Source organism: Scyliorhinus torazame, chromosome 9 (genome assembly GCF_047496885.1).
Source record: "Scyliorhinus torazame isolate Kashiwa2021f chromosome 9, sScyTor2.1, whole genome shotgun sequence".
Classification (NCBI taxonomy): domain Eukaryota; kingdom Metazoa; phylum Chordata; class Chondrichthyes; order Carcharhiniformes; family Scyliorhinidae; genus Scyliorhinus; species Scyliorhinus torazame.
The window spans coordinates 66,486,795-66,500,898 of NC_092715.1; the positions used below are offsets into that span (position 1 = coordinate 66,486,795).

Genomic DNA, 14,104 nt, shown 5'->3' on the forward strand with positions numbered 1-14,104 from the left:
CCCGGTGGCAGGGGGTCATCCAATATCTAACAGTGTGCTGATGATTGTCAGCCTGTTTAGCACATGGCTAAATCGCTGGCTTTGAAAGCAGACCAAGGCAGGCCAGCAGCACGGTTCAATTCCCGTAACAGCCTCCCCGAACAGGCGCCGGAATGTGGCAACTAGGGGCTTTTCACAGTAACTTCATTTGAAGCCTACTTGTGACAATAAGCGATTTTCATTTCATTATCTTACCATAATGCGGGATGATGGCCCAAGCCATGGCGGACGCATAGATTCCTCCGATCATCCAGAACATGCAGAGCCAGCTCAAGTGCTCACCACGTTTCTCCCGGGCCAAGACTTCAGCAAAATAAGAAAACACAATTGGAACTGCTCCTCCAATCCTGAGTTAATAAAACAAAATAACATCTTAGTCGTCATTGTGGACACCACTTAACTGTGATTTCTAAGCCTTGTTGCCCCTTCTTATACTGGGAGGCAATACAAGTACAAATACAAGTAACAGCGCTACTGAGGAACCTTCAGATGAAATAGGTTACGAAAATGAACACTGCCCAGACTGAGCTGAACTCTTTCAATAAGCAATGAAAACCACAATAGCTCAACACATGTTTACATGATGGATACAATGGGTGATGAAACTCAGCTGTCTGGCTAGAAACACTGCAGTATTAAATATTTTACAGCATATTCCTGCAGTCCTGGGAAATTCAGTACTAAAATGGGTTCAAAGCATATTGATCAGAACAAACAGTAAATAATAGTTGACAGAATTGACGCAAGATATTTATGTAACAGAAGCAAATAAATTAACCGCCGTCTAAATAAATATTTCAAGTCAGGAGCAGGAAGGAAAGTCAGAAGTAACTTTTCGTCTCAGGGGTAATAAGCTTCCGGAGCAAATGGCCAAAAAAACACAGATGTCAACATATGAGCAGGTTCAAGAGACAATCAGGATGTAGATTAGCTCGGAATATCACAGATAATTTACATATTAGGCAGTCTTTTTGGTGCATTGGCGTTCACTGAATGGGTGCTAACTTTTACCCAATATCATGGGAAAATCCTCAGGACAGCTAATGGGCATAATGTTAATAACTTATTGTCACAAGTAGGCTTCAATGAAGTTACTGTGAATAGCCCCTAGTCGCCACATTCAGGCACCTGCTTGGGAGGCTGGTACGGGAATTGAACCCGCGCTGCTGTCTGTGTTCTGCATTACAAGCCAGCAATTTAACCCACTGTGCTAAACCAGTGGACTATCATAGACGTCAATCTCCAGAAGATCCTCACCGCATGGCATCGTCTGCATCAGCCTTGCCATTTCTTGGTGGTAAACACGAAAAAGCTTTGTAATCTCACGCAGCTCCAACCTCCCGCAATGCAGCCACTCCACCGAGTGCTGATATAGCCGGGTGGCCTATGCAATGGTGGAAAAATTGCCTTGAGCTGGTAAAATCACTGAAAATCAATCACTGAAGTACCATAATTGGCTACCTGGCGTAGACACCAGGGCTGTTGCCCTGGGAAAAGCTGCGGAGGTGGGAACTCACTGGCAAACAGATCTGATGCATCTTTTACAAACTTTGCTTGCCGACCCCCTCCCCGCAAACCTCTTCTAAATCAGCCTCCAAGGATCAGAGAAAATTCCCCCCAAGGATTGCATAATTAATTTGTGCAGTACGGTAGCACAAGTGGATAGCACTGTGGCTTCACAGCACCAGGGTCCAAGGTTCTCTTCCCCACTGGGTCACTGTCTGTGCAGAGTCTGCACGTTCTCCCCGTGTCTGCGTGGGTTTCCTCCGGGTGCTCCGGTTTCCTCCCACAGTCCAAAGACGTGCAGGTTAGGTGGATTGGCCATGATAAATTGCCCTTAGTGACCAAAAAGGTTAGGAAGAGTTATTGGGTTCTGGGGATAGGGTGGAAATGAGGGCTTAAGTGGGTCGGTGCAGACTTGATGGGCTGAATGGCCTCCTTCTGCACTGTGTGTTCTATATCTATGTTCTTCCTCATGTTTTTTATAAGTAGAAAGTAAAACAGTTTTCATTTTGGCGGTGAAAATCTATTTCAACAGGGCAGAAAGAAACACATATTTGGCAGCCTTCTACAACCATTTCCCATTCCTATGAAGTACCATAGATTATGGCTTTATAAGACAAGCTATGGAGCCTCAAAATTCTTCTAAAAATGGGGGTCAATTTATAATAATCATAATAATAATCTTTATTCATGTCACAAGTAGGCTTACATTAACACTGCAATGAAATTACTGTGAAAATCCCCTAGTAGCCACATTCCGGCGCCTGTTCAGGTACACTGAAGGAGAATTCAGAATGTCCAATTCACCCAACCAGCACGTCTTTTGGGACTTATGGGAGGAAACCGGAGCACCCGGAGGAAACCCACTCCAACAGGGGGCGAATGTGCAGACTCCTCACAGACAGTGAACCAAGCCGGGAATTGAACCTGTGTCCCTGGCGCTGTGAAGCAACACTGCTAACAACTGTGTATATTGCAATTCTCTTTGCGTACCTAGTGGTGCACTAAGGCAGATTTTTGTTTCCATAGCTAGTAATTCCCAGAACAGGTCACCACTCTGTTCCCAGGGGCTTATCGCCTGAGGGGGCCCACTTCACATTAAGCAGGGATGACCAGGAGGCTCTCCCGTTCTTACCACCAGCCATTGAGACATAGATATATAGAAGATAGAAGCAGGAGAAGGCCTTTTGGCCTTTTATCACAATCATGGCTGATCATCCAACTCAATAGCCTAATCCTGATTTTTCCCCATAGCCTTTGATCCCATTTGTCCCAAGTGCTATATCTAGCCACCTTTTGAATATATTCAATGTTTTAGCATCAACTACTTCCTATGATAATGAATTCCACAGGCTCACCACTCTTTGGGTGAAGAAATGTCTACTCATCTCTGGCCGAAATAGTTTACCCTGAGTCCTGGGGCGAAATTCTCTGGAAACGGCGCGATGTCCGCCGACTGGCGCCCAAAATGGCGCAAATCAGTCCGGCATCGCACCGCCCCAAAAGTGCGGAATGCTCCGCATCTTTGGGGGCCGAGCCCCAACCTTAAGGGGCTAGGCCGGCGCCGGACGAATTTCCGCCCCGCCAGCTGGCGGAAAAGGCCTTTGGTGCTCCGCCAGCTGGCGTGGAAATGACATCTCCGGGCGGCGCATGCGCGGGAGCGTCAGCGGCCGCTGACGGCATTCCCGCGCATGCGCAGTGGAGGAAGTCTCTTCCGCCTCCGCCATGGTGGAGACCGTGGCGAAGGCGGAAGGGAAAGAGTGCCCCCACGGCACAAGCCTGCCCGCGGATTGGTGGGCGTCGATCGCGGGCCAGGCCACCGTGGGGGCACCCCCCGGGGCCAGATCGCTCCGCGCCTCCCCAGGACCCCGGAGCCCGCCCGCGCCGCCTTGTCCCGCCGGTAAGGTAGGTGGTTTAATCTACGCCGGCGGGACAGGCATTTTAGCGGCGGGACTTCGGCCCATCTGGGCCTGCCAAATTTAAAGCCTGTCAAATTTTGGCACCAAGATCTTTTTGGCGTCTCTGAGTGATCTTGGTCTTCTGCAGCAACACCAGACATTTTTGTTTCATGAAGCAACTACACCAACTAACTATTGCTGTGAAATCTTTGCAGGACACAGGGTTTGACTTGGCCCACTTTAGAACGTGGGCACGAGTTCCATTTCTGGTGCCGATTTACCATTCTGATGATTTTCAAGGACCCATTCTGATGCATGAGTCTCACGATCAGGCCAGCAGGTAGTCCTTGCTCTCCTGGCACATTTGGTCTTGTGTTCTCCAACATGGTTCCTTCTTCTTCCATTCTCACACTTATTTTTCACTAACACTGAACCCTTTTCCTGCAGCACATTTTTTTTGTTTAACCAGCATCGTACTTCATTCTGTTCATCGTTTGCCATGTGCGGTCTGCTCCGTGTGGACATATCTTAAACCCCTGCACATTCTCTTGGCAACACAGCCCGTATAACTTGCGTGATCCCCTGCACCAATTTGTAAGATGAGTAAAGATCTCGGAGTTCAAAAATTGAGGCCATCTCATAATGTGAATTTAATGTTTTTTTAGCAGAAATAAAGATTTGACATAATTACCGGTTATTTTCCTAAACATGAGTTTAGGCACTGAAAAATTGGGGCTGTCTGATATAGAATCACAGAAAGACTATGGCACAGAAAGAGGCAACTTGGCTCATTGTGTCGGTGTTGCCTGAAAAACGAGCCACCCAGACTCATCCCATTTTCCAGGGTTTTTTCCATAGTACTGCAGTTCCAGTCACGTTTTAAATGAGTTGAGGGTTTCTGCCTCCAGCACCTGATCAGGCAGTGAGCTCCAAACCCCCAAAACCCTCTGATTGAAAATATCTTTCCTTATCTCCCCTCAAATCCTTCTGCCAATCATTTTAAATCTATGCCCTCTAGTTCGAAAGTAAATAGATCCTTCCCATCCACTTTATCCAGGCCCCTCACAATTCTGTACATCTCAATCAAATCTCCCCTCGGGGTCCTCTGTTCCAGGGAGAACAGCCCCAGCATATCCAATAGCTGTAATTTTCCAAGTCCTGGAAACAGCCTCATGAATTTCCTCTGTACCCTCTCTGGAGCAATTACATCCTTTCTGCGGTGAGGTGACCAGAACTGCAGCCAGAACAGGATGCTGGGTCGACTTATATGCCGCCATCTATGGTAATGATAGGCAGCACTACAAGAGTAATCATACCTATATGATCATATCTTTCACAGACTCATTTTTTTGGTATGCATGTATTACCCCTCTGATCATACAAGATCCAGTGATTTTAAAGATTGTCAAGCTCTTCAATCCACAGGTGCTGCCACTTTTCTCTGGGAATTTGTTCTCTCCCCCAGAAATATTCCTCATGTTTTCTTCTCAAATGTAAAAAATGCAAATAATCTTTATTGTCACAAGTAGGCTCACATTAATATCGGCAATGAAGTTACTGTGAAAAGCCCTTAGTCACCACATTCCGGCACCTGTTCAGGTACACAGAGAGAGAATTCAGAATTCACAGCTGGTACGGGAATTGAACCCGCGCTGCTGGCTTTGATCTGCATCACAAACCAGCTGTCTAGCCCACTGAGCTTGCAGGCCTAAACATTATGAGGCTGAAAACCCAGGAGCCGTGTCCTGCCAGTTTGAGGGGTGAATGGGAGGACACCTCAAACATGCAGGGCTCAAGGAGGACCTGGGGCTGGTTTAGTGGGCTAAACAGCTGGCTTGTAATGCAGAACAAGACCAGTAGCGTGGGTTCAATTTCCGTACCAGCCTCTCCGAACAGGCACCGGAATGTGGTGACTAGGGGCTTTTCACAGTAACTTCATTGAAACCTACTTGTGACAATAAGCGATTATTATTATTATTTAGGTCCATTATGCTGCTGGAAGCTTCAGCTCCCACCTGCTATTGGTCCAGGCCCACCTTCAGTCGCCACATTAATGCTCCCTTCAGCCTCCTGTAGTTTATAAATTCATTTGATCTAATTTAGTAATAAGCTTCGTTATTTGAAATTGCATTTAGTGGAGGAAGGTGGACAGAAGAAAAGAATCATACGTTGAGAATCTAAAAGTTAGATGCTTTCCAATGAATTCCAATTCTACAGATTTCTCCTCCTCCTTGCATTCTTGTCAAGCTATATTCAGTAGATCACACCACTTACTGTGATCTTATTTCTTCAAAGCATTGTGGAATTCTTTGCCTCTTCCTGCTTTTCCCTTTTCATGTTCAACCCAGGCTTGCTGGTCAATTGTTATTATTTCTAATTTACCAAGCGTTCTCTCCTACTCTACTCAATTCCACTTCTATTGTTAAACTTGGCCTTTCATCCAGGCATAAAGCACAGAGTGACTGATGAACAGAATGCTTACAAACAATGTTAATGTCACAAATTGGATGCAAGTGGGAATTCAGTACAGAGGGGGTAGGAGGTGCTGTGTTTTATCCATTTTGTTTTACCTCCAGAAACTGATGAATGACTTTGTCTTGTCTCTAATCTAGGAGATTACAGGTGGGATTCTCCGGTCCCCCAGCCCAGTGTTTCTCGGCGTGTACCATTCACTGGCGGCAGGATTCTCTATTCTCTCCACTTGTCAATGGGATTTCCCGTTGAAGCCACCCCGTACTGCCGGGAAATCCATGGGAGGGGGAAAGTGAATCGCAATGACCGGAGAATTTTGTCCTATAACTTTACTTCACTAAATTTGATTCTAATTAACAAATCAAATAAATAAACAGAGAAGGTTTGACAGGCATGCCAAGTTAGGTAGTGTGTTGTAACTGTGACATGTGGGAAGAGCATTGTGATTTTGGATAACCATATCTTAGGTAAGTGTCTGCAGCATGAGCAATTTTGGCACAGAGCTGTTGAGTTACAGACTTTGGGGAAGCAGGGAGGGGGAGAATTACCTGGACACTTTATTCCAGGAGGCAGTCACACACGCCCCTTAGGTTTAGCACAACTTTGAGTGATGGTCAGGAAGAGGGTGTGATAGGCGGATATTGGTTTCAAGGATGTGATGATGGAGGAGCCTCAACCTTGACTTTGGCCAACAGGTATGCATAACTTGCTTTCCATGTAGATGATTACAAGGGCTGCCGAGTGGCTTGGAAAACTGGCCACAGCATGCTGGTGCAGGAAGCCATTCAAGTAGTGAGCATAAATAGGAATGTGATGGTGATAGAGCACAGTACAATCAACTGTGGCAACTGCGACTGGGAGTTCCAAAGTTTATGCCAGGATCCAAGGTTAAGGACATCGCCTGGTGACTGGAGATTAACTTGGTGCAAGAGGAGAGAATCTAGTCGCCATGGTCCACGTAGGAACTGATGGCATAGGTAGAACTCAGAATGAGAAGTTAAAGTCCAAATTTAAAATGCAAACCTCAGAGGTGATCATTTCTGGTTTGTTATCTGAGCAATGCGTCAAGTGATATTGCTTCAGAGCAGGTTCTTTGGGGTGGAGGACAGATGTGGGAGGTGCTCAGGAAGTCCGGCGAACCATGTCCATATGTTTTGGTCATGCCCAGCACTGGAGGGGTTCTGGAGGGGAGTGGCGGGAACAGTATCTAAGGTGGTGAAAGTCCGGGTCAAGCCAAGCTGGGGGCTAGCACTATTTGGAGTAGTGGACGAGCGGGGAGTGCAGGAGGCGAAAGAGGCCGACATTCTGGCCTTTGCATCCCTAGTAGCCCGGCGAAGGATCTTGCTAATGTGGAAGGAGGCGAAGCCCCCCAACGTGGAGGCCTGGATAAATGATATGGCAGGGTTTATCAAGTTGGAGAGGATAAAGTTTGCCTTGAGAGGGTCTGCGCAGGGGTTCTACAGGCGGTGGCAACCGTTCCTAGACCATCTCGCGGAGCGTTAGATGAAGGTTGGACAGCAGCAGCAGCAACCCAGGGGGGGAGGGCGGGGGGGAGGGCGGGACATCGTTCGTGGGGGGGAAGGGGGGTTTCTCTGGGGGGCATTTAAGCAAGAAAACACATGAATGATCCGGAAATTGACATGTACGGGAAGAATCCAATGTACAAAGTTTTGTATCTTATTGACTTGCCATGTTCATGTCTTGCCACGCGAGTTCTTTCTTTTCTTTGTTACGGGGGGGGGGGTCTTTGTTTGTAAGGTGGAAAATATTGTTATTGAAAAATTCTTAATAAAAACATATTTTTTCCAAAAAAAGTGATATTGCTTCAGAGGTCATAGGACTTAAACTAAAAGAGGTGGATGGAGTCAGGTGAAGGGATAATTAGAAATCTAAAAGAGAAATTTCGAGTCACACAGTAGTGTAATGATTTGGGTAAGATCCAATTGAATGGAACAAGAAGGGAGAGAGAAGTTTATTAGTAATTGTGCATCAGTGGATAAAGGCTGTGCAATGGACAGCGATAAAAAATTAAAGGACCTTTATCTGAATGTGCAAAGCATTCATAAAAAGTCAGAAGAACTAGCTGCACAAATAGAGATAAATGGTTTTGATCTAATCACCATAACAGAGATATGGGGATAGATTTTCAAATGCCTGCAGGGTTAGGCCTATTGCGAGGGCAATTTGAAAATCACAATCCAGGGAATCGCTTTTGTCGGGGGGGGGGGGACCACAGAAAACCCGCTCGCTGCCAACTAACATCCTATTTAACTCCTTTAGGAGCTTAAGGGTCTGGGGCATTCGGGAATGTAATTTTAAAATCTGAATTTGGCAGACCATCTGGTGCATGTTAGTGCCCAACGGTTGGGTTTGCCACTGAATCAAAGAGAAATTCCACTTGTGACCATGTAAGTTATCAAGCTGTTGGGTAATTTGCACAGGAACCAGTGCATTACTTTACTTTGGCCCCCTTGCCCACGTGGCCAATCATTTATTGCCCACGGTCCTCTGAGAGACTGCCTGCTCTCCTTAGCAAGGCAATGACAGGCCCCAACAAGCCTGCCGCCTGCCTTTGCTGCTAGCATCAGGAGGCAGCTCCCATCTGCTGGAGGCATAATAGTGGGGTGCCGAACTCACCTCCTACACAATTAGAACATTTAAAAATGGCATTGCATGAATAACGCAGTGAAGCACAGGATCCGGAACCAGGAATTCAACCAGGTATTTGGTGCCTGAACCCAATTTGAAAATCTGGTTACAAAGTGACCGAGCTTGGGAAATAAAAACTTCACACGACACAACATTTGGAAAAGACATGCGGAATGGAAAAGGAGGAGGAGCAGCCCTGGTAGCAAGGGTTGACATATTGAAAAGAGTGGGAAAGGATCTTTCTTCAGAAGATCAGGAAGCAGAATGGATGGAAATTAGGAATAGCAAGGAAACATGGATGGGAATAATTTTTACATCCTCTAACGGTAGGTATACTGTTGCACAGAGAATATCGGAGTTGAAACAAGGGCAATCAAATAATCTTCGTACCATTAATCTTCATGTAGAATGGGCAAATCAAATTAGCAAAGGTGACTGGGAGATAAGCTTGCAGCATGCTTCCCTAGCAGTTTCTAGGAGAAATTCTTTGTGAAATCAACCAGGGGAAAAAAATCTAGCATTGTGTCATGAGGCAGGTTGAATTAGTAATCCCATAGCAAAAGATCCTCCATGAAAAAATGAACATAATGCATTTGAAATCCATATTAAATTCAAAAGCAACATACTCCAGGACCAAATAAGAATCTTAAATTTAAGCAAAGCTACAGGTACAAGGCGAGAACTGACAAAGATTGATTGGGTAAGTAAGCTAAACATTGTGGCATTGAATAAACAATGGGAAATTTTATAGAAACTACTCAAACAATTCAACAAAAATACTTTCCATTAAAAAACAGAACCCCGAGGCATCACGTGCTGTGAGTGCGGGAGACATTTCACGAGCTCCGACTCTGCTCATCTTTCAACCTTGATTTTTATCCTTGTGCACATCTCCATGGTTAGTGCAAGGAGTCAAGACTTGTTGGTCAGTATTTCAGCTTTCTGAGTCTATTTGGAAGGCTTTAATCTCCTGGATTTGTGGCAGCTGGACGAGTTCGGGTGGCCCTGTCTTTGGTGGTGCAGCTGCTTTTGGGAGGATTCCCGCCTTGACGGTACGGTGTTCACTGGCGGATGATGGCTGCCAGTGATGAAGTTAATTCGCGTGAATGTCTTGACTCTACAGGGCGGGATGTCAAATCCCGGTTTCAGGAGCTGCGGGATGACTTTACGAAGGCAGTGGCAATACACGAGCAGGTTTCTGCGACAGAGAGAGCATTGTCCCTGGTGAGAACCCGCGTCCGTACAGTTGGGGTCCTGTTGCATAGCCTATCGTCCATCCTGTTGAGTGCAAATGAGGACAAGGGAGAACCATTGAGGAGCCCTACTGAGCCTGGTGTCTACGGTGAGATGGTGGAGAGGCTCTCAGTTGAGTTTCAGAACCAATCTTTATCCTTGGTTAATTCCTCCTGCAAGTTAGGTGAGCCCACGTGGCGTTTGGTCAGCAGGTCTTTATTCTGTTGAAATGTGGCGGATCTGAGGAGTCACTTCTGACAGTTCTTGTTCTTCTCCTTACTTATTTTTCTTTGGACTTGCCAAGGTGTAGGAGTATTACCTCTATCCTACTTAGTTCTGATGCCCTTACGGTTAGTGGGGGTAGTGTTGGAAGGTGGGCCTTGGTGGCATGGGCAAACAGACATCCTTATTTGTTGTTTTTTGGGTGGTCAAATCCTGTTCTTGGTTTGGTGGTCTCGGTGGTTGGGATAGGGGTCCCTCAGTTCCGTTGGGGAGGTGGGGGGGGGGGAGACAAGTGGCCCTCCCCACGGTCCTCTCTTCCTGGTGTTGGCTTCCCCCATGTCTCTCCGACTGGGACCAGGACATTTTCCTTTTGAGTTTTGGGTCTTGGCCCTAGCGTTGGCTTTTACCCTATTGGGGGCAGTGTTGGTGGTTTGATATTTGTTTTGGCCTTGGTCCTGGGACTGGGAATTGCGGTTGTGGTGGTTTGATGGTACACACTTAGCTCTTGTTTTTTGTTCTCTTTTTACTTTCTCTGTGGGAGTCCATGGATTGTTAAACTGGGCCCGGTTGTGTCCGGTCCACTCCTTGAGTTTGTCTTTGTCCTTTGCCATCTCAATTATGATGCTGGCTGCCTGTTCCAGTCTGGGTCTGGAGAAGAGCAAGAGTTAGCAGATTTCCGCTTAGTACTGGGGCTTTCGGGGTATTGTTTTCTTCTTGTCATTCTGCTCTTAAGCTATGGGTGTGATGTAGTTCTAAGTTGCTGCCTGTATCCTGTTCGGGTGCAGACGAGTCAGTTAGCCATGGGGGGAACCTGTTGGGGATTTTGTCCCTGATTAATCCGGTCTTGTTGTAGCTAACGGTGTAGTTGCTTTGGGCTGTACATGGTATACATTGACAACTGTAGCTGCCTTTTTGCCTTTGCTTGTTTTGTGCGATTTTGTGTAAAAATGGAAAAACTTTAAAAGCAGATGTTATTAAAAAAAACTCAGTGAAAACAATCCACCCGTGGCTTACAAGGGAAGTGGAGGATAGTTTTCGATTAGAAGGCAAGGTTTATAATGATGCAAAGAATAGCAGTAAGCCTGAGGATTGGGGTACTTTAGAAACCAGCGAAGGACCACCAAATGGTTGAGGAAATGGAAACTAGCCAGGAATATAAAACAGATTGCAGGAGCTTTTACAAATGCATGAAAAGGAAGAGGCTAGCTAAACTAACCATTGGTCCCTTGGAAGTAGAGGCACAAGAAAATATTGTGGGAAATGGGGAAATGACAGTGAAATTGCAGAGATATTTTGTGCCTGTCTTTACAGTGGAAAACACAAATCACGTGACAGGAAAAGAAGGTAAGCTAGGGGTGATCAATAGTGAGCAATCAAAGGTAATTAATATTCGCAGAGAAAAATCATTGGCGAAATTTGAGTCGCTAAAAATTGATAAATCCCCAGGACCTGATGGTCTACATCCTAGGCTTCTGAAAGAGGTAGCTATAGAGGTAGTGGATGCACAGACTTTGATTTTCCCAAATTCCCTACATTCTGGAATTGTCCCAGCAGATTAGAAGTTAGTAAATGTGGCACCATTGCCCAATTAAAAAGGGAGAGATAAAGCAGGGAAGTATAGGCTATTAGCATGAGATTAGTACTCAGTAAAGTGCTGGAAACTATTATTCTGGAAGTTTTAATAATGCACTTAGGCAATCATAGCATTATAAGACATCCATTTATGAAAAGGAAATGTGTTTGATAAATTAGAGGATGTAACTAGTGAGGTAGATAAAGGGGAGTCAGTAGATGCGGGCCTACTTGGATTCCCAAAAGGCATTCAGTAAGGTGTCACACAAAAGGTTAACACGCAGGATAAGGGCTCATGGTGTTGAGGGTAATATAGTCACATGGATGAAGGATTGGTTAATGGACATTGTGGTATTATAGGTATTACGGTACCTGATAGGCTGAAGCACCATTGGTGGAAACTGTATGCTTTCTATTGGTTAGGACGTATGGTAGCTCTGCCCTGCAAGGCGGGGTATAAGAACCCGTGCCGCCCCAGCAGCCTTCATTCTGTACCTGAGCTGCTGGGGGAAACATTTAGCTTATTAAAGCCTTCAGTTGGACTACAACCTCGCTTTAGTGGTCATTGATCGTGCATCAGACATTAAACAGAAAGGAAGGAAAAACAAATTGGCAGGCTGTAACCAAAGGAGTTCCACAAGATCAATGCTATTTTTGATCTATATTAATAACTGACAAGGAGACCAACAGCAATGTATCCAAAAATGCTGACAATACATTGATAAATGGGAAATCTGTGCGGAGGACAAAAGAGGCTGCAAGGGAATATAGATATGTTAAGTCATTGGGCAATAAGGTGGAAGATGGAATATGATGTGGGCAAGTGTGTGGTTATTTACTTTGATAGTAAAATTAGAAAATCAGAATATTTCTTAAAATGGATGAAACTTGTAAATGTTATTCGAAAGAGAAAATGCTGGAAAATCTCAGCAAGTCTGGCAGCATCTGTAGGAAGAGAAAAGAGATAACATTTCGAGTCTGATGACTCTTTGTCAAAGCTTTACTCTTTGTAAATGTTATTGATGTTCAGAGAGACTTGGCTATAGTTCTACAGGAACACACAGCATGCATGTACAGCAAGCAATTGAGAAGGCAAATGGCTGAAGAGTTCTGGATGGGGGTCGCCCCAGGGCCAAGGGGATGAGGGGCTTTGTGGTTGTGAGGTCTTCAAGCCATCTTTAAATATTGTGGAGACCCATAACAGGGGCAACTACAGCTGCTGCCTGTCTGTCCTACCACAACTTTCCAGGACAGAGCCCCACTGCGGCTTCAATGCTGAAAGTCAATTTCATCCCCTTTGACTGTGAGCAGTTACTAGCTTGACAGCTGAAGGCTATTGCAAATGATGAATTGGCCTTGTTAGTGGTGAGAGCACTTCACAGTTGCAGGTTGTGCTTGCTGCTTGTTCCTGCTGATGGCTGCAGATGCCTGGAGGCTGCTGTTGTTGTTCCCTTCCTTTTCTATAGCTGGAGAGAAGGACAATTATTTTAAGATACCTGGGTCCTGGAACACTGGGCTCAGGGTGACATATGAGTCCAGAAGGAAATCCAATTTGAAGCAAGAAGACGCTGTGGGACCTGGTGCACGACATTGTTCCAAATGGGCCTCCTGCTCACGCAGTTGAAGAAATACTTTTGCAGATTGATGCACGATCAATCACTACTGAAGCGAGATTGTAGTCCAATTGAAGGCTTTAATGAACAAGTATTTACCCCAGCAGCTCCGGTACAGAATGACTGCTGTGGGTGAAACACAGACTCTTATGCTCTGCCTGCTGGGTGGAACCAGCAGGCAGGTTCCACCACTCATATTACTGTATAAGGTACATCCCACCTAGGTACCGCGATACCCCTAATATAGCCTACCACATTCACCCCCAGTTTATAAAAGAGTCCGGCGGGGGTAGTGGCCTTGCTTTTACAGTGGTAGAGGTTATAGCGGTACCCTTCGGTGCCTTTAGATGCAATACACATATTTACAGACAATTATTTACAAGTTCATTTTACAATGAAACTATCAGCCGGTCGGGGGCCCTCGTCATCCTCTGCGATCATCGCAGTCCCGACGGTGATGCTGGTGTCGGCTCAAACATCCGTGGCTCTGGGAGCGTGGCGTCATCAGCTTCATCGCATCCGGATGGGGCCAGTGGGAGGACAGATCCTCCTGGGAAGGGGGCTGCGGCGGCATGCACCGGTGAAAAAATGGTTGGGGTTGGTGGGGGGGGGGGGGGGGGGGGGTGAGTGGGAGGGGGGATCCAGCGGGGGCCAGATCCCAGAGGGAGACCGTGTCTTGTCGGCCGTCGGGGTGCACCACATAGGCGTACTGGGGGTTAGCATGGAGGAGATGTACCCTCTTGACCAGTGGGTCCGACTTGTGGGCCCGTACGTGTTTGCGGAGTAGGACGGGTCTGGGGGCTGCCAGCCATGTTGGGAGTGAGGTCCCCGAGGAGGACTTCCTAGGGAAGGCAAGGAGACGTTCATGAGGTGTTTCGTTGGTAGTAGTGCACAGTAGTGATC

The 14,104-nt window shown here is 46.2% G+C and overlaps 1 protein-coding gene across 1 annotated transcript in view; it reads right to left on the minus strand.

Annotated features, from left to right (window-relative positions):
* Positions 1–14,104, minus strand: part of sv2ca (synaptic vesicle glycoprotein 2Ca) — a 429,473-nt gene that overhangs the window by 193,723 nt on the left and 221,646 nt on the right. Inside the window, 1 exon segment of the mRNA XM_072516044.1 lies at positions 235–386. Within this exon segment, the coding sequence (XP_072372145.1) occupies positions 235–386 (152 nt within the window).